This window comes from Myotis daubentonii, chromosome 15 (genome assembly GCF_963259705.1).
Source record: "Myotis daubentonii chromosome 15, mMyoDau2.1, whole genome shotgun sequence".
Classification (NCBI taxonomy): Eukaryota; Metazoa; Chordata; class Mammalia; order Chiroptera; family Vespertilionidae; genus Myotis; species Myotis daubentonii.
This window is the reverse complement of record NC_081854.1, coordinates 35,467,355-35,487,176: the sequence shown is the minus strand read 5'-3', so window position 1 is coordinate 35,487,176 and position 19,822 is coordinate 35,467,355. Positions and strand designations below refer to the sequence as shown.

The window sequence follows — 19,822 nt, the reverse complement described above, 5'->3', positions numbered from 1 at the left end:
TGTCTCATCAGACCTCCCCCCCCCCCCAGATGCAAAGAGATCATGATTAGCACCCACCACTCTCCAGATCATCAGAGAGGTCAAGCCAGTGCCCAAAATCACACAGCATATTCAGGTCCTGGCCTGACGACCTCCTGTCTCATCCGTAGAGCCACGCATGGCAGTCACTGCTCACTGCCCCCCCCACCCCAACTCCACCTCCCATTTCAGTTCCTGGGCCTTGACTTTCAAATGCCAGCACATCTCTTGGCCAAACAGCTCTCTGTCCGCATGCTTGCAGAGCAGAAGTGGCGGGGCGTTCACGCCCCTGTCCCCTGGAGCAGCCCTCAGCCAGTGACTGGTGGGCGAGGGTATGCAAAGGCCTTCTCTCACTGCTCAGGAGGTGTGGCTCTGGGGCGTGGCTCCTCTACCACTTCCCAGAGGTCCCCTGGGCAGCTGGGTTGATGGCAGCACCTTCCATTGGGGGCCTTTATGGGCTCTCTCCTACTCCCTGACTCTGGGAGCACCTCTTGAATAAACGGCCTTTGCTCAAACCTTGTCTCGGGTCTGCCCCTGGGATCACAACCATCATGCTGCTTCTACAACCAAGAAATAGGTGCCCTGAGTGTAAAGAGAGGCGGGACGCAGGGAGGAAACTCGGGAAAGAATGGGTCATAATCAGCGTGGTTTCTGTTGCAGCAAAGGAAAGGCGGGCCCACCCGGCTAACACTGCCCTCCAAGTCCACAGTGAGTTGGTTTTGTCCTCTCTGCGGGGCTGGGTGGAGGGGAGAGGCGGGCGGGTCCTCCCTGCTGGGAGGGTAGGTGGTGTCTGTTGGAGGTGATGGGGGGAGGTGAACCAGGACCATAGGACTTGAACAGCCAGCTTTTTTAGGGGGAAACCAAACATTATGAAAAAGATGATCGCTTATTAATGTTAACATGTTACCAGTTATTACAATAATAATGGTAATAGCTAATATACATTGAGCATTTTTATACCAGATACTGTGTTGTTCTTTTCTCCTCACAACAATCCACTTAGGTTGGTCCTCGTACTATCCCCATTTTGCAAGGGATCTTAGTTTCTTATATCCCGATGCCCCACCATTCTTAGCACATGGCTTCTTCCTCATGGTCCAAAAAAGGCTGCTCCAGCTCCAGCCATCTTGTCTGCATTCCGGCAGCAGGACGAAGGAAAAGGCAAAGATAAACGTGACCCTTCATAGAAGTTCCACTTGACACAACAACTTGTATATCATGGTCCGGGTTTAGCACATGGCCCCAGCAGCTGAAAAAATGAGCTTTAATTCAGGACAGCCAGGTGGCAGCTAAAACTCAGGAATTCTATCGCTAACATGGAAGGGAGAATGGGTGTGAGTCTCAACAACCTCACACTCTGGGCCTCCGATATTTGTCCACCTCCACAGTCCTGAGAGTTGAGAGGGGGCCTTCATGTTAGCACGTGCCAAGTGGGTATGGGCTGCTGCCTGGGAGGGGGAGGGGCGTCTTTGCCCACATGCACGCCCGTGACATGCACGCCCGTGGGGAGGACTTGGCCTTGGAACACCCCAGTTGCTGACTCAGGTGTGAGTCACCGCACTGAAGGCTCTTCCCTCTGTCTGGCAGCTGCCACCCGCAGAGACAGCCCTCCCTCCCTGACACTCCCAGGCGCCAGGCCATGCCCTCACCTCCGCTCCTGGGGATTTGCTGCCCCCAGAAACCGCTCTCTGTGGAGCAGGGGGAAGGAGCTGGGGGAGGAGGTGGATGGCTCAGGGCCGCAGGGAGCTCCCGGCCGCCCCTGAGACCCCACCTGCCCATCTGTGTGCAGGACGCAGACTTGGCTCGGTTGCTGAGCTCTGGCTCCTTCGGAAACCTGGAGAACCTCAGCTTGGCCTTCACCAATGTCACCAGTGCCTGCGCTGAGCACCTCATCAAACTGCCTTCTCTCAAGCAGCTGAACCTGTGGTCCACTCAGGTACACATGCCCACCTGCGCCTGCGCCGGGTTCCCCTCCATGCACCCTGCACCTGCGTTCCCCTCCATGCACCCTGTGCCTTGCGTTCCCCTCCATGCACCCTGTGCCTTGCGTTCCCCTCCATTCAACCTGCACCCTGCGTTCCCTTCCATGCACCCTACACCCTACACCTGCACCCTGCGTTCTCCTCCATGCACCCTGCACCCTGCGTTCCCCTCCATGCACCCTGCACCCTGTGTTCCCCTCCATGCACCCTGCACCCTGCGTTCCCCTCCATGCACCCTGCACCCCATGTTCTCCATGCATCCTGCACCCCGTGTTCTCCTCCATGCACCCTGTGTTCCCCTCCATGCACCCTGTGCCCTCCTCCATGCACCCTGTGCCCTGCCTTCTCCTCTATGCTCCCTGCGCCCTGCCTTCTCTTCCATGCACCCTGCACCCTATGTTCTCCTTCATGCACCCTGCACCCTGTGTTCTCCTCCCTGCACCCTGTGTTCTCCTCCCTGCACCCTGTGTTCTCCTCCCTGCACCCTGTGTTCTCCTCCCTCACCCTGCTCCCTGCACCCTGTGTTCTCCTCCATGCACCCTGTGCCCTGCACCCTGCGCCTGCACCCTGCCTTCTCCATGCGCCCTACACTCTGCCTCTCTGTTCCTTGCCCCTACACCCTCCTCCATACCCTGTACTCTCCTCCATGGCTGGCCTTTCTGCCCAGAGCCCATGGCCCAGTCACTGGATTACCATACCCCCTCCCTGGCTCAGCAGCCACTTTCCAGAGGCAGAGGAGGTGTAGGACCTCATGAAGCCTAGTGGCCCATTTCACAATTGGAGTTGCTGAGGTCCAGGCCAAGGGCATGCCAGGCAGAGCTGAGAGGCAGGGTCTCCTGTGCCGTGGGTAGCTGTGGACCTTTTCCTTGTAATAATGGCCATGGCACAATGACGCCTGCTGCCAGTGCTCAGGATCAATTGCCCTGTTAAACACTTAGCGTGGATCAGCACAAGTGGTCACCATTCCACACCTCTGACCTGTCAGCCCCGCCATCGCCACATTGTACAGAATGACAGTCGGCGTACCCATCAGTTTGCCTTCTGGGCCCAACACTCCACTCCTTAGCCCATCCCCTGTCCTGCCCAGGAAAAGGCCACCTCACCTCCCACTCACAGCCCCCCATTGACAGATAGCCAAACCGATTTTCAGGGAGGGCCCTTGCCAGGCCCATGTCCCACCAGCAAAAGCTGGATTGGAAGCGAGGTCAGGAGAGGCGTTCGAGTCTGTGGAGAAAAGTGAGAACAGCCCAGACCCCGAGGCTGGGAGGGCTGTGGGCCTCAGAGCTGGGCTCTGTCCCTATTCCCTCCCTCCACAGCTGCCCCAGCCCTGGGGTCATATCCTGGGCTGCCTTGGGGGGCCAGAGTTGGTCTCCAGGGCTGAGAGGTTCTGTGCCCCACAGTTTGGAGACGCCGGCCTGCGCCTCCTGTCGGAACACCTCACCATGCTCCAGGTGCTGAACCTGTGCGAGACGCCTGTCACCGATGCTGGCCTGTTGGCCCTCAGCTGTGAGTACTGAGGGGCTGCCAGGGTGGGTGAGGGCCCCCTTTCATTCATTCATTCATTCATTCATTCATTCCACTTGACACCATACACTGCTATGTGGCACAAGCATTTATTGAGCACCTACTATGTGCCAGGCACCATTTTAGGTTCTAGGAACAAAATGGGGAAAATACCCCTGCCTTCATGAACTTAAATTTTAGAGGAAAAAGTAAAACTGAGTAAGGCCCAGCCTTTACCCTCCTGATGCTGTCATAGCCCCAGCCAGGGGGGGGGGGGCATGATCAGGGAAAATGCTCCAGGGCACTGCTCCTGTGCTCCCCCGTCCACCTGAGTCATCACCTGGGAGCTGGTTAGAAAGGCAGATTCTTGGGCCCGCCCCAGCCCTGCTGGCTCAGAAGCTGCATGCCTGGGAGAGTCCTGGCACAGTGAAGTTTGAGAAGCGCTGCCCTCATATGAAGAGCCACACAAGACTCACTCAAGGAACCTCGAAATGGCAGTTTCTGAGCCCAGCCCTCATCTACTGAATGAAGATCCTGGGGGATGCTGAGCCTGGGGACCTGCATTTCCCATTTCTGTCCCATTGGTGTAGGTGAGAGGCCCCGTGCCTCAGAAGGGAGGGACCAAGGAAGCTTCCCTGGGAGGTGATTGGATCTGGGTGGGAAAGACATATGTAGGAGTTGGCCAAGAGGGAGGCGTGCTGGACAGTGGCCATGACTTCTACAAGGTTGTTGTCGGGGTGCTTAGGAGGGGGTGGGGCAGGTGGCAGGGCAAATGGAAGGCGGAGAGGAGGAGATTCGGAGCCACTTCTCTGAAAATGGCATTATTGCTGGATATCAGTGCTGATGGGGCCTGGCCCGGCTCTGGCCCCTGCCTCACATCTCTGGGAGGTGACAGGACATTCAGGTCTTTCGCAGGCTCCCTGTGTACCTCGTGACGCAAACCGAAGTCTGAGGGCTGCTCTGGAGAAACAGGGCTTGAGTCAGCTTCTGGGGTTCCCTTGGGGGAGAGCCAGCCCCATTCCATCGGGGCTTGTCTGGGGCGAAATAACTCGAGCTCTGGTCCAGGCAGTGGAAGGACAAGAAGGGACCAGAAGGGATGGCAGCTCAGAGGGCAGGGAGAGAACATGGGCCTAATTCAGACCAGCACGTGCCCGAAACGGGCGTTCTGTCCCACGCAGCCCCCAGCTGTGCTCCCTCCCCGTCTCCTACGCGGGGACCTTGGCATCTGCAGTTAGTCCCCCAGCCTGACCGTCTCTTACCTGCAGCTGGCCCTGTGGGTCTCGCTGACCTAATGCCTGTCTGTCTGTGTGTCTCTTCTTGTACAGCCATGAAGAGTCTCTGCAGCTTAAACATGAACAGCACCAAGCTCTCGGCCGACACCTATGAAGATCTGAAGGTAATTCCCTCCTTCCATCCTCCTCCCTCTGGCCAGCATCTAGATCAGCGGTTCTCAACCTGTGGGTCGCGACCCCTTTGGGTCGCCTAAGACCATCGGAAAACACATATATAATTACATATTGTTTTTGTGATTAATCACTATGCTTTAATTATGTTCAATTTGTAACAATGAAAAGACATCCTGCATATCAGAGATTTACATTAAGATTCATAACAGTAGCAAAATTGCAGTTATGAAGTAGCAACGAAAATAATTCTATGGTTGGGGTCACCACAACATGAGGAACTGTATTAAAGGGTCGCGGCCTTAGGAAGGTTGAGAACCACTGGTCTAGATAGTGGTGCTTTGCCCTCATGGAGGAAAAAGGGTGTGACCCCAGCCGATAAGCCAGGAAAGAAAAGAATGGCCGATGGAAAGAACTGATAAAAGAGCAGGCCAGCAGGGAACAGGGAACGGGTGGAGTGGAAACAGGGAGGGCCTGTGTGGCATGGGATGATGGGGACAGTCCTTGAGCTGAGACCCCAGAGGGGAGATGCCAGGGCTGCGGGGGCAAGAGGAAGCCTCATGTGAAGGTCCTACGGCGGAAGGGTCACAGGAGCTGACTTTGTAGCAAACGTGACTAGAAAGTGAGAAAGAGAACAGACCGGACAGACGGAGTAAGCTCACGTAGGTCATGGGAGGACTCTGGATCCTATCCACGTGCAGGAGATAGCTTCAGGGGCTCTGACAGGGCCGTGAGCTGCCTAAAGCTTGTTCTGGCTGCTACATGGAAAATAGGTATTTTTGAGAAGGAGTATGAGCAAGAGTAGAGCAGGGAGAACAGTCACAGGCTGGTGCAGCCACACAGTAAGAGCTGGGGCAGCCAGATTGGAGAGATGAAACTGAGGAAAGGAAAAGAATCAGAGTAGTGGGATTTTGTTTGGGAGTAGGGAGTGGGAGGCACTGGGCCTTCAGCAGCCTCCTGCCACCCCGTAATCCTGGGCTCAGTACCAGCTGCCCCAGAAGGAGCAGGCAGGGCCTCCAAGAGCCAGGGCGCTGGCAGGAGGCTGCTGGGACAGATCCTCCAGCAGCTCTTGGCTGAGGCCTCCTTCAGCAGGGCCTCCCGGGTCATCTCCCACCTCCTGCTCAGCCAGACCTGCAGCCAGGCTGGATCACTGCTACGCCTCCAGACGCCTTTGGTGTACCTACTGTGTGCCAGCCCCGTGCTGGGGATGGGGGCACTGAGAGTGGCAGGAGAAGCAGAGCTAACAGACAGGACAGGGCTTGGGGGCAGCAGGGAGGGGACAGGCAGCTCCACTCACTGGGGCAGAAGAACTTTCACAAAAGGGAGTCTTGAGAAGCGAGTTTGCCAGGCCGGCCGGAAGAGAGGGCCGTCCACAGGGTCCTGAGGGGCACGCAGGGACGGGAGGGGGGTGCAGGGTGGGCCAGGACGGAGCCAGCCTGGGTCCCACCCACGGGATTCAGACCTCAGCACCGTCAGCCTCACTCGGGCACTTGTCAGGAATGCCAACTCCAGGGCCCTCAGACCTGTGCTGTTTTAGGGTCTCCCAGACCGAGTGGCAGGGGCTGTAGTAAGCCGTGGGAGACACCTGGTGCCAGCCGGATGACACCGGCCGTGCCTCCCAGCCTCCACGTTTCAGGGACTCGGGGGGCCACAAAGTCCACAATCCAGTGCCTCCAGATCTCCCCGTTTCTCAAGAAAACCTGGAAACCTAGTTTGTCCTGAGCAGTCTGCTAATGTTGAAAGGTCGGCTTAAGTATTGTTTATAGTGCTGTCCTGTGACTGCAGGCCCCAGTGTGCGGCCTCTGCATTGGGAGCCATTGAGGGCCGTTGAGCATAGGAGAGGAGCCGTGAGGAGGTGTCCATGTGATAGAAGGGCTCCCTGGCCGGTGCCCAGGAGAGCTGGGAAGGGGAAGTAAAGGCAGGAGGCGGTCGGCAGCCTCTGTGCAGTGCAGGCTTGTCAGGAAGGAGCCAGCTGTTCCTCAAGGAGGACAAGAGGCGGCGTCCGGGGGGCAGGGATGGAGAGAGGGAGCTGCCCGAGGGACAGCAGGTGGGGACCATCCACCGGGCCCCTGGACCAGCGGCGTAGGTGGCCTCGCTTCATTCGCCCGCCGGTTTCTCAGAGGGACAAGGCTGTGAGCAGTGATAAAGCGAGACACACCTTCCGGGGAGCACAGGGCGCTGTGGGACGGCGCTCTGGGCCTCATGCATTAGGTATTTGGTCCCTGGCATCGTCCCGTGAGCCTGGGACTGGGTTCAGATCCCTCCACAGATGAGGAAGCGGAGGCTCCGGGAGGTGCGGGAGGGGGCTGTCCAAGGTCGGGCGGCCAGGAGGGGATCCAGCCCCTCTGGGGCCAGGGACACCCCACTTGCTCAGCTCTCTCTGAAGTCACCCCGCTCTGACCTCCAGGGAGCGGCCAGGTGGAGAGGGCAGGGCCAGGTTCTGGAAGGGACCGGATCCTTCTTGCTCCTCTGCAGGCCAAGCTCCCCAACCTGAAGGAGGTGGACGTCCGCTACACGGAGGCCTGGTGAAGCTCCACGCAGGAAGGAGCCTGCGGCCGCAACACACAACTCTTGACTAATAGCTGTAGAGCGCCAGGCCTGGGTCCCACCCAGCCTCCTGGCTGCGCGATAGATGGGGGTCTTTCTGGGGGCAGAGGGCGCTGGGGGAGGGGGAGGGGAAGGTCATGAGCACGCCCAGCCCCCGCCTAATTCTCTTAGCTTCATAATTGGAACCTTGACCTGATCTAAACGGACTTTGTAGCAACCAGAGGAGCATCAGCGGGCCGGGGAGGGCGTGGGGGGTGGGGGGTTGGGACGGGGAGGGGGGGCCTTTGTGGATTTTCTTTGCCTTTGTGTTTAATGCCGTGTGGGAAAAGTGAACTCTGATGCCACCATCACGTATCCAATGGGCCTCCAGGCCGAGAAGGAGGCTTCTCCTCAGAGGTCCCGTGGAGAACTCACCTGCCACTGGGACCGGAGGGCCCAGTCCCACCACCCCTTCCTGTGTCCTCGCCATCGCTATGCAAAGTGGTTCTCGTTGTACATAAGATTTAAATAATGCGCCTATTTAAGAAACGTTGACAAACTGCAGGTCTGGGACCTGCCTCTTATTTATGAAGTCTCTGACCCGCCCGCCCACCTGCCGCCACCCACCCGCCCTGGCGTGCAGTCCTGTATAAACCAGTTGGCTGTCAGGGTAGTGGTAGTGTTATTGTTATTTTTTTAAAGGAAACAAACAAAAAAAAAGAACCTTCTTGGAAAATTAATTGCTTTGTAGTAATGGATTCTGTATGCTAATGCTCTCTCCTCATCTGTCTGTCTGTCTGCCCACCCACCCCTGTGCGTTTCCCAGATGTCTCCAACTTCCTCACGGGGTGGGGGTCAGGCTGGGGGAGGAAACGTGGGGTCCCCACATTGTGGTCTTGCTCCTCCAAGGCCCTGGCTTTCTCTCGGCCCCTTTTACACATTTGGAGGGGGGTGCTAACCTGCCGTCCCCCCACCCCCGGGAGGAGCTGCCCCACCCTCCCCCTCCCTGGAGCGCCTGTCTCCGTGCCTCCCTGTCCCAGCCCTGACTGAGACTCTGCGACCTGTGGCCTCCCTCCCTCCCGTGCCCGTGGTCTCCTCGTGCATGCGCCTCCCTGCATGGTCTCGGGAGGAGAGCGAGACGTCGCCTCCACCAGCCTGACTGCCCAGCCCCCGTGAATGTGACCACTGCACAGACCCTGTTCCACCCGCCCGGACAGCCAACCTCCTTTCTTTTATAAACAGGCGGCTTTTTCTTAACAAGCCCTCACTGTACAGAACAGCCCCTTTACGGTTTACTTGGGGTCCCCTCTCCCCAAAGCCCCCTTTTCTGTTGTTTTAGCACAAATACGCCCCCTCCGGCACCTCCAGACCTAACCCCCAGTCAATGTAATTGTTTTATATATATTTAATCTTATTCAATGGAAACCATGCTTTTGTCGTTTTATACTTTGCTAGGTAGACTTTATTACCCCCCGACTACGCCCTCATTTTTTTAAAAAAGGAAAAAAAAGAAATTGGGTTTCAGTCTTAATTCATTTTACGTGCCAGGTTTTATTTCGTGTGCGTGTGAGTGTTCTGTTTTGTGTTCTGTTTTGTTGTTGTTTTCCGTTGTTTGGTTTTATTCTCTCCCCACAGCCCCGTACTTTATAGCACTCTGGTGCAGGAAGAAGCAGAAGCAACAAAAAAAAATTTTAAAAGGAAAAAAAAAAAAAAAAGAACTGAGACATGCCACCTTTTCCCTCCGCACTGTTGCTTTTCCTGATGGTTATACTACTGTCACGTAGCTGTGTTCAGAGATGTGAAATACTTTCAGGCAAAAATAAACTGTAAGTGACTCATTGACCTCTGGCCTTTCTGTGTGGCTTCCCGAGGGTCTTGCGGGGGGGACGGGCACGACCCAGGCCGGCGTCGGGGCTCACAGTGAGTCCAGTCGTTTGCCTGGGTGTCCAGGGCTGCTCCTCCTCAACACTGCTGCCAGTTGTGGGGCGTCCTGGGCACCGGGGGATGCTGAGCAGCACCCCTGGCCTCAGCCACTTGATGCCAGGAGTACCCGCCCCCAGTTGTCACAACTAAAAATGTGCCCAGACGTTGCCCACTGTCAGATGGACGTGCCTGCCTGGAGACTCGAACGTGCAGGCTCTGGTTCTTGAGGTCTGTGTGGGCCTGAGACTCCGCATCTCCTAGGCGCTCCAGACTGGTTCCTGGAGGGCTCGCCAAGTTCCATCCGTCCAGCTCCCTCCCCCAGATGTCCCCAAGAGGCAAACTCGATGTGTCCAAAAAGGGAATGGGGAGGGAGACAGGAGAGGCTGGGTCTCTTGGTCAAGGTCAACAAGGGGACCAGGAAAGCTGATAGGCCCACGAGAAGGTCCCCCGAAGCTGGGTGAATGGCTGGGGCTGGGCAGACAGGTTCAAGAGAAGCCTAGCAGTCAGAACTGCAGAACATGGTGTTTGGGACAAAAGGAGGCAGGTGCCATGCAGGGTCTTGGCTTCCTTGCTGAGGCAGGTTGTGGGCACCTGGAATGAGCCTCTCTGCCTGGCAGCAGCCGCAGTCGCAGGCAGGGCTGGTGTGGGAATGCCCTGCCTGCCTGGGTCCTCATGAGGGCAGAGAGCTCTGGCTCCTGGAGTCCCTCCCTGGGACTAACCCCCAGCTGCCCCCAGGGCCCACTTGCTTGTTGGACTTCTTGCCTCCCCCTCTCCCCCCACCCAACCCCCCCCCCCACACTTTCCTGTGGTCCCATTCGAGTTTCCTGGGACCACTTTCCACCTAAGCTGCCTGCCTCGGAGGAAGACAGTGACTGGTGGTGCCAGGCTTTCATGACGGGCTGGGATAACCCTCCCAAGGACACTGCAGAGGCACCGGGTATTCCTGCCCGGCCTCAGCCACAGAGGCAGCACCCCGCTGAGCTGAAAGGGCTCTGCACCTGGGCCCGGAGAATCAGCTGGCAACCACCCTCAGAGGTGGTGGTGGCGGCTGGCGGAAGCGCTCATACGTTCCCGATGGGAGTAGAAATGGGTTCAACTGCTCTGGAAAGCATATCCCCTAACGCGAAGCCTCTGCTCACCCTGTGACCCTGCGTCTCCACTCCCACTCAGTGCCCGAGGGAACTGAGCTCACACGGCCACCAAAAGACACAGGAATGTTTACAGCAGCGTTATTCATAGCAGCCAACAAGTGGAAACAGCCCAGAAGTCCACTGAGAAGAGGATGAATAAACAGACCGTGGGCTAGTCACACAGCGGAGCAACGCAAGTGTCTCCGTCAACAGGAGCATGAAGACACGCACGGCGACACACCCACGTGGCGGAATCCTGCAGACGGAAAAAGAAACCGGCTGGTGTGCAGTGACGGGGGCTCACTGGGTAGACGTTACGTTGTGTGAAAGGAGCCAGACATAAGCGAGGGTTTGCTCTATGATTCCATCTATGTAAAGGTCACCAGCAGGCACAGCCGTCTGTGATCACAGAGGCCACAGTAGTGGTTACTGCGAGGGGGCGTGTGAGTGACGGAAGGTGGGAGGGAACCTCTGGGTGATGGAGTGCTCTGCACACATCCTAGAGCCCCACACCAACACTGGGCCCATGTACGGCTTATGTTGACACATCGACAAAGCGGGAACAACCCACATGTCCATCAACAAATGACCCGACCGATCAAAGTGGTGTAAACCGACAATGGACTGTTACCCATCCATAGAAAAGAATGAAGTACGGGTACCCTCCAACAAGGGTGCGCCTTGAAAACCCTATAGTAAGTGATGCCATTTATATAAAATGTCCAGAATAGGCAAAACGAGAGAGGGGGGGGGAGAAAGCAGATTGGTGTTTACCAGGGGCCAGGGGGTAACTGCCTAATGAGAATGGGGTTTTATGTTAGAATGATGAAAATATTTTAGAACTAAATAGAGGTGGTGATTGCACAACATCGGGAGTGTTGTAAATGCCACTTTAAATTGGTTTCTTCTAAGGTGAAATTTTGCTTTATTTTTTTAAGTGGCATCAAAAAATGATGTTTTAAATGAGAGGTTGGTTGCTGCTCCTCTGTCTGGGCCTGGGAGGGTGTGGTGTCCATGTTGCCAGGACTTCGATCACGGCCATTCTCGTCCAGCCTCATGAAGACTTGGTGAATGTTTTTAAAGTGTCCCCTCCTCAAAACACTATATTGCAGTGGTTCTCAAGCTTCTGGCCCTTTAAATACAGTTCCTCATGTTGTGACCCAACCATAAAATTATTCTCGTTGCTACTTCATAACTGTAATGTTGCTACTGTTATGAATCGTAATGTAAATATCTGATATGCAGGATGGTCTTAGGCGACCCCTGTGAGAGGGTCGTTCGACCGCCAAAGGGGTCCGACCCACAGGTTGAGAACCGCTGCTATATTGCCATCTGCTGGAACATTGACATAAACACACAAGGTTGTATAATAAATAGACAAACTCCCTTAAATGTGGCGCCCTTGCACAACCTGCATGGCTGTACGTGGTGGGATGTGGGACTTTGCTTTATTTTCGGTGGGATGGGCCTTGAAAAACTTAATGCTGACCTTCCCTCTTGGTCTTATTCTTTAAAAAAAAAAAAACTTCCTCAAATCTTTTTTTTTTTTAATATATATTTTTTATTGATTTCAGAGAGGAAGGGAGAGAGATAGAAACATCAATGATGAGAGAGAACATTGATCAGCTGCTTCCTGATCACTCCACCCACAACCCGGGCATGTGCCCGTGACCAGAACCAAACCCGGGACCCTTCAGTCTGCAGGCCGACGCTCTATCCACTGAGCCAAACCGGCGAGGGCCTGTTCTCATTCTGATGTGAGTATGGCTAGCCTGGGCTGGCCTGGCTCAGATTTGTCAGGGAGATGAAATCCACTTGGTCTCTGCTCTACTCGCCCGTATATTTCAACATGCCCTTCAGAACCACTTCCAACAATGAGCCCTTCACCGAAGCCCTGAGGGTCATCTCACAGCAGCCAGGGGCTGAGGGTGGCCTGGAAGGTCCCCCACCGTGTTCCTGGCCGCAGACCTCTGGGCTGTTCGTTTTTCCTCTGAATGTGATGGTGGGGGCAGCCAGGTATTCTCAAACGCCAGGCTTGTCCCCTCTCTATTTGCAGGGAGAAGGGCTGTCAGATCCAGTGGGAAGGAGGCTCAGAAAATGGGGTGCTGGAGTCAGCAGCTGCCAGGGCACAGGATACCCCTCACAGCAGCTCCATTCTGGGCCCCCTCCCACTGGCTGCAGGGATGCATTTTAAACCCTCACAGCCCCGGAGTTCCAGCAGTATCCATCGTGGGCAGGGGCTCCTAAAGCTACTTTTGCCACACCCTGTATTCATTTACTGGAGAAAGATGTGTAGATCATCACCATGCATTTCTGTGGAATCTGAATGAATGAGTGAGTGAGTGAGTGAAAAACATGTGGAGAAAGGAAAGCAGCATTGCTGCTGAAATGAGGGCTGTGGGTTGGGCATCTGACCTACATCTAACATCAGGGTTGGGCAGCCAGACTGGATTCTTGACTTTGAACTGAAGACAATCAAGTGTTTGCCTGAGGCCGCCAGGCTACAGGCACTCAGAGCTTTGTCCCTTGTTAGATTTAGATTTGGACCCCGCAGTGGGCCCAGGATCCATGGTCCTGCTGCCGGCCATCTTACCAGGAAGGCGCCTTCCTTTACTTCCCATGGCCTTGCACTCATTAAAGCATCCATTCATTCACTCATAGAGCAAAAGTGTGTTGGCTGAACCTGAAAGCACTGTGCTAAGTGAAAGAAGCAGCCATATCAGTCCACATATGATTCCATTCAGATGAAAGGGAACTCTTTGGAGACAGAAAATTGATCAATTGTTGCTTAGAACTGAGGCGGGGAGGGAGAATGTGGAGGGGATAGCTGAAGGGCATTGGCTTCCTTTGGGAGTGATGGAAATGTTCTAAAATTGACTGGTACTGCCGAAACCGGTTTGGCTCAGTGGATGGAGCATCGGCCTGCGGACTGGGGGGGGCCGGGTTCGATTCGGGTCAAGGGCATGTATCTTGGTTGCGGGCATATCCCCAGTGGGGGATGTGCAGGAGGCAGCTGATCGATGTTTCTCTCTCGTCGATGTTTCTAACTCTCTGTCTCTCTCCCTTCCTCTCTGTGGAAAATCAATAAAATATATTAAATAAATAAATAAATAAATAAATAAAATTGACTGGTGCTGTCTGCACAACTCTATCAGCATACTAAAAGCCAGGCAATTGTACACTCGGGTGGATGGTAGGGTATGTGAGTTACATCCTAAAAGGCTGTTTTTAAAAAATGTGCTGAGCCCTGGCCACTGTGGCTCAGTGGTTAGAGTGCCGTCCGCGCACTGAAGGACTGCGGGTTTGATTCCCAGTCAAGGGCACTGCCAGGTTTGTGGTTTCAAACCTAGGTCGCATGCAGAAGGCAACCAATGGATGTGAGACACATGGATGTTTCTTTCTCTTCTCCCCCCTCTCTCTCCATCTCCCTCCCAACCTTACACTCTCTCTAAAAAAATCAATGGAAAAAAATATCCCAAAGTGAGGATTAACAGCAACAACAAAACGGTATTGAGTACCTACAGGAGACTCGGCAGTGAATAAAATAAATGCCATCTTCCGTCACCTACCACCCGAGGGAGGAGGCAGTCTTTAAAATAACCCCACACTCCGTTTTTCATGAGGGCGGTGGAGAGAGCTAAAGGGTGTGCAGGCTGGAGTGCAGCCTCCAAGAGGGGAGCCCTGAGCTCAGGGCCCAGACCTGGAGAAGGAGCTCTTCATGAACAGCCTGAGGGGAGGGGGGGGGTGAAGGGAACAGCCTTCCAGGCAGGGGGAAGAGCAGGTGCGGGGGCCCTGAGGCAGAGCCTGGCGCGTGGGTGTAAGACGACTAGGAGGAGGAGGAAGTGTGGGGCAACAGCATCAGCAGAGAGAGGCAAGGCCCTTAGGTCTGTTGGAGGGCGGGGGGCGGAGTTAGGGTGGGGGTGGTGGGAGCTGTGATAATTTGGGGTGTTTAAATAATCCCTGGCTTTATTGTGGAATGAACCAGAGGGTAGGAGAGAGCGGACAGCAGGTGACCTCCCACGTTCCTATTAAAATGTGCATTCTCCTTGGGAGGGGGCTTCCGGTGATCAAAACAGGAAGAAAGCTTTCGAGCAGCCAGCTGAGAGCAATTTGAGGACCTAGGGGCTGGAGGAAGCAGGAATGGGGGGCGGGGGTCGGGGGGTTGGCAAGCAGGTGAGGGCTGGCTGGCCTGGGCCGCACCTGTCTGCTCCTGGTGTCCAGGGCAGGTCGAAGGGCAGGGGGCAGCTCCAATGCCCCTTCTGTCCCGGCCGCCGCAGATCCCCGCTGGGACTGCGCCAGGCCGGCGGGTGGGGGCGGGAGGCCGGGCAGCGGGTCTTTGACGTCAACGTTGCCATGGAGACCTGGCTTCCCGCAGCCCGTAATGCAGCTGCCGGAGACCCCCGGGCTGGGCAGGCTCTGCCGGGTGGAGGGAAGCACAAAGCACGGACCTGGGCCCCACGGGCCTGCGCCCCGCTCCAGGGCTCCCCCGCCCTCCAGCCGGCCTCCGCCCTGTCCCAGCTCCTTTCCTGCCGCCCGGGAGACCCTGGTCATGAACAGGCCTGGGTCCTCCCCGCGCTCCCCACAGTAGCACCAGGGCGGGCAGGCTCCCTCTAATTGACCCCTCCCAGCCCTCACCCCTCGCTCCATTGTTTTGCTTCATCGCCCTTACATTCTAGGAACATTTACTGAGACCTCCTGGTGCCGGGCAGCGACCCAAAGGCTTTGCCAAGCTCAGGTAGTCCTCCGCGACCCCGCGAGGGGACGGGCGACCTAGCACCCTAGCACCCTAGCTGGCCTCCCCGAGGGGCAGGACTCGGTGGAGCACACGAAGGAAATGGCGCTTTCTTTGTTTCTAAACCTTGTTTTCTGAAATCTTTCTTTCCATTGTTAAGAAAGACGCCTGCAGTAGCGAAATGTCCAGGCTAGTCTAAAACGTCCGCCCACACCCATTTCAGGTTCGTCTGGCTCCTCCCTTTTCCGAGTCCCTTACCCCCCACACCCCCCCCCACACCCCCACCCCCCGGGAAGGTGGAGAGCTACAGGGGTCTGTCCCGTGCTCACTGGCTTGTCTTTGTCCTGGTTGGGCCTTTGTTGCTTCCCTGGCTGGCCATGGGTGTGTTCACATGTCAACCCAGGTGTGTGATTTGGGGGGACCCTGTGGGGTGGGGGCAGAGGTGAAGTCTCTGTGGCATGTTCCCCCCTTGGCTCACCTCCCAGCTCCCACTGCACCCTGCTGAGATCCCTCACCCTGGAGCCCAGGCCTTCTGAGGGGGATACTGGGCCGCTGTCTGAGGCCCATGTAGCTCCCAGAAAGTCCCAGCGCCCTGCATGCCGCGGCCACCTCGCCCCGGTTCTCCTTCCTGGTTCTGGCAGGTGCAGCGTGAAGATTGGCACCAAATGCCTTAACCTGGGGGTGGGTGCAGGGCAGGGGCGACCTTGGGGCCCCAGGAGGGGAGTTTCCCCTCCTTCTCTCTCCACCCTTATCCCACCCCAGCCTTTGGTTGACGCTGGGGCGGTTTATCTGGAGAACTGGACCTTCCCAGGAACTTTTTAGTAAGGCCTGGGTCTGCCCCACTTTTCTGGCTTCCTCTAGAACAGGGTGGGGAACACCTGGCCCTCGGGCTGTAGAAGGCCCTCGAAATCACTTTGTCTGGCCCTGCCAAGGCATTAGGGTGAGTTAATGAAATGTTCGCCCCAATACAGCAGGCGATTTTTAAGTTGATCGTTTGTATGGCCCTCGAATGATGTTATAAACATCCAGATGGCCCTTGGCAGAAACAAGGTTCCCCGCCGAGAATGTGGGGAACTCACCTAGAGGCTGATTTCAAGAAGTACCACTGAATAGCCTCCCACTTTAACCAGGTATTCATCCATCCATCTGCCCCTCATCACCCATCCATCCGTCACCCATCATCATCCATTTCTCCATCATCTATCCAACCATCTTGTAGACCTACTATGTGCTGGTCACCCTGGTAGGTGCGGGGATCAGAAGTGAACAAACAAGACCAAACCCCTGAATCCATAAGAGACGGAGACGGAGAAGGAAGGGGGCCGCGGAAGGCCTTGCTGAGAAGGCTGAGGTAGGGGCGTGCATGGATGTTAGGAAAACCGGAGGAGACGCTGCAATGGAATAGAGTGAGCAAAGCTGGGAGGGCGGAAGGCTGGTCACCTCTGGTCCCGCCAGCTGTTGGGAGGACTTTGGTTTTACTGTCACTCCCTGCTCTTCTCCTGGCGGCTCAGCGGGCACACTGCAGTATTCACTGCCACCTGCCCTTTGCTGAGGGTCCTCTTGGGCACCCTGTCATCTCACCTCCAAAATACAGGGTGGGGCAAAAGTAGGTTTACAGTTGTTCATATGGAAAATAATCCGATAAATAATAATACAAGAATAAACTCTGTTCCATGTTCTCACAACTGTAAACCTACTTTTGCCCCCACCCGGCCCCTCTATTCCCATGGTATAGATGAGTAAGCGGTGGCCCTAGCACTTAGGTAAACCTTGAGGGATGAGAAGGGACTAGCTGGATATGAGTGTGTTTTGGGGGGGCGAGGAGGAGATGGGGGTGTCCCAGGCCCCTAATGTTCTCCGGGAAGAGACAGTGAGGCCTCTGCTGTCCCCCGTCTGCCTTTCTCCAGGCTGACAGCTGGCCCTCCAGAATCACAGCCAGCGGCCTTGGCATTTGTGACCCCCGGCCTTAGCGGCCTTCGCAGACCCTGGGGTGGGAGGATGGAGGGAAGATGAAGAGACAGAACCAGTGTTTTCTTTTTTAAAATATGTTTTTATTGATTTCAGAGAGGAAGGGAGAGGGAGAGAGAGAAACATGAATGATGAGAGAGAATCATTGATCGGCTGCTTCCTACATGCTTCCTACTGGGGATCGAGCCCACAACCTGGGCATGTGCCCTGACCGGAATCAATGATCAACTGCTGAGTTGTGCCGCTGGCAAACCAGGTGTCTTCCATCAGGCAGGCCAGAGGGACTTGTGGGGAGGGAGGGCGTGGTTCTCAGCAGGAAATGAAGCTGGATGGGCTCAGGTGGGGAAGCTGCTGCCTGGGGCCAACAGTCCGTAGCCCGAGTATGTTCCTGAGCTGCCCAGGCTGGTCCAGCAGGACCAGGCCCGGTCCCAGCCCACACTGACTGGGGCCACGCTTCCCGGTAAGTCCCCTGGCCTGTCTCAGCTACTAACAGAGGAGACGTTTAGAAAATGTTTGTTTATTCATTTGACAAATATTTACATGGGTCTACTCTGTGCCAGGCCTTGTGTTCTGGGGCGGCTGGCTGGCTGGCTAGGTGGGCGGGTCAGAGGGTAGATGGGTGGATAAGTGAATGGGTAGGTGGTTGAGTTGGTGGGTGGATGAATGGTGGGTAGGTGGGTGGGTATGTTACAGGGATGATTGTATGGTTCAATGACTCAGAAATGGATGCATTAACTTTCTATTGCTGTGTAAACCCCAAGTTTAGTGGCTTAAAACAGCAAACACTGATTATGTGGAACAGGAATTGGGAGTGAGTTAGCTGGGTAGTTCCGGCTCAAGGTCTCTCTCTGTTGCAATCAGATGTCAGTTGGGGCCGGGGTCCCTGTTGGTGGGAGGCCCCAGTGGACACCTCAGGACTTTGTTCCTGTTGGTTAGAAGCACGCTGAGGCATCGAGTGTGCCGCAGGGACAAACACCCCACAACGCACAGGCCCGCACGAGTCCCGCTCACACTCAGCCGGAGGGGAATTCGGCTCCGCCTCTTGAAGGAAGAGCATCGAAGAATTTGGGAGCAGAATTAAAAACCATCACAGTAGAGAAGTGGATGGCGCACTCGCTACTCTGCCTGGATGCTGGAGTCAGGATGATCGTAGAGCAGGGCCCCTGGTCATGACCGCATGTTAAATGCACCGCGGACACTTTTACAAGATACCAGTGCCCAGGGCTCAACCGCAGGCAAACTTATTTGATTGGTCTGGGGAGACCTTGGGACATTTGTGTTTTGTTTTGTGGAAGATCTTAAACTTTAATCATAAATTGTAGCATTTGTTTTTACTACCTTTTTTTTTTATTGTGGTAAAATACTATGTTAGTATACATATCATAAAATTTACCATTAACCATTTTTAAAATTTTTATTTATTTTTCTCTATTGATTAAGGTATTACATCTGTGTCCTTATCCCCCCATTGCCCCCCCACCCCAACCCACCCACCTCTCATGCCCTCACCCCCCTAGTGTCTGTGTCCATTGGTTAGGCTTGTATGCATGCATACAAGTCCTTTGACTGATCTCTCCCTCTTACCCCCACCCTCCCCTGCCTTCCCTCTGAGGTTTGACGGTCTGATTGATGCTTCTCTGTCTCTGGATCTGGTTTTGTTCATTAGTTTATGTTGTTCATTATATTCCACAAATGAGTGAGATCGTGTGATATTTATCTTTCTCTGACTGACTTATTTCGCTTAGCATAATGCTCTCCAGGTCCATCCATGCTGTTGCAAATGGTAGGAGTTCCTTCCTTTATACAGCAGTACAGTATTCCATTGTGTAGATGTACCACAGTTTTTTAATCCACTCAGCTGCTGATGGGCACTTAGGCTGTTTCCAGATCTTAGCTATGGTAAATTGTGCTGCTATGAACATAGGGATGCATATATCCTTTCTGATTGGTGTTTCTGGTTTCTTGGGATATATTCCCAGAAGTGGGATCACTGGGTCAAATGGGAGTTCCACTTTTAGTTTTTTTGAGGAAGCTCCATACTGTTCTCCACAGTGGCTGCACCAGTCTGCATTCCCACCAGCAGTGCCTGAGGGTTCCTTTTTCTCCCCATCCTCACCAGCACTTGTCATTTGTTGATTTGTTGATGATACCATTAACCATTTTTGAGTGTACAATTCAGTGGCATTAAGTACATTCACACTGTGATACAGCCTTCACCTCTAAATCTCTGACATCATTAAAAACGGAATCTCGAGACCCACAAAATACTAACTTCTCCCCATCCCTCTCTCCCCCAGCCCCTGATAATTCTCCATTCAGCTTTCTGGGTACCTCATAGAAGTGGGATCATAAGGTTCATCCATGTTGTAGCAGGTGCCCAAAGTTCACCCTCTGTGGCTAGTAACACTGCACTTACCACATTTTGTTTATCCACTTGTTGGTCGATGGGCATCCGGGTGTTTCCCATTAATATTTTCAAAGCTCCAATGTGCAGTCAGGGATGAAAACAGCAGCCTTAGACCAGTGGTTCTCCATCCTGGCTGCACTTTAGAACCACGTGGGAGCTGTTTAAAACAAAAAATAAAAAACACGCTCAGCCGGCCTGGCTCAGTGATTGAGTGTCGACCTATGAACCAG

At 54.8% G+C, this 19,822-nt stretch overlaps 1 protein-coding gene across 5 annotated transcripts in view; it reads left to right on the top strand.

The window, feature by feature from the left end:
• CMIP (c-Maf inducing protein) overlaps positions 1-9,274 on the top strand; it is a 235,438-nt gene extending 226,164 nt beyond the window's left edge. For all 5 annotated transcript variants that reach the window (XM_059667295.1, XM_059667296.1, XM_059667294.1 and 2 more), the window contains 5 exons: positions 679-726; positions 1,808-1,954; positions 3,401-3,506; positions 4,829-4,899; positions 7,382-9,274. In XM_059667295.1, the coding sequence (XP_059523278.1) occupies positions 679-726; positions 1,808-1,954; positions 3,401-3,506; positions 4,829-4,899; positions 7,382-7,435 (426 nt within the window). In that variant the 3' untranslated portion in view covers positions 7,436-9,274. The remainder of the gene's footprint in view (positions 1-678; positions 727-1,807; positions 1,955-3,400; positions 3,507-4,828; positions 4,900-7,381) is intronic.
• The last annotated feature ends 10,548 nt before the right edge of the window (positions 9,275-19,822 follow it).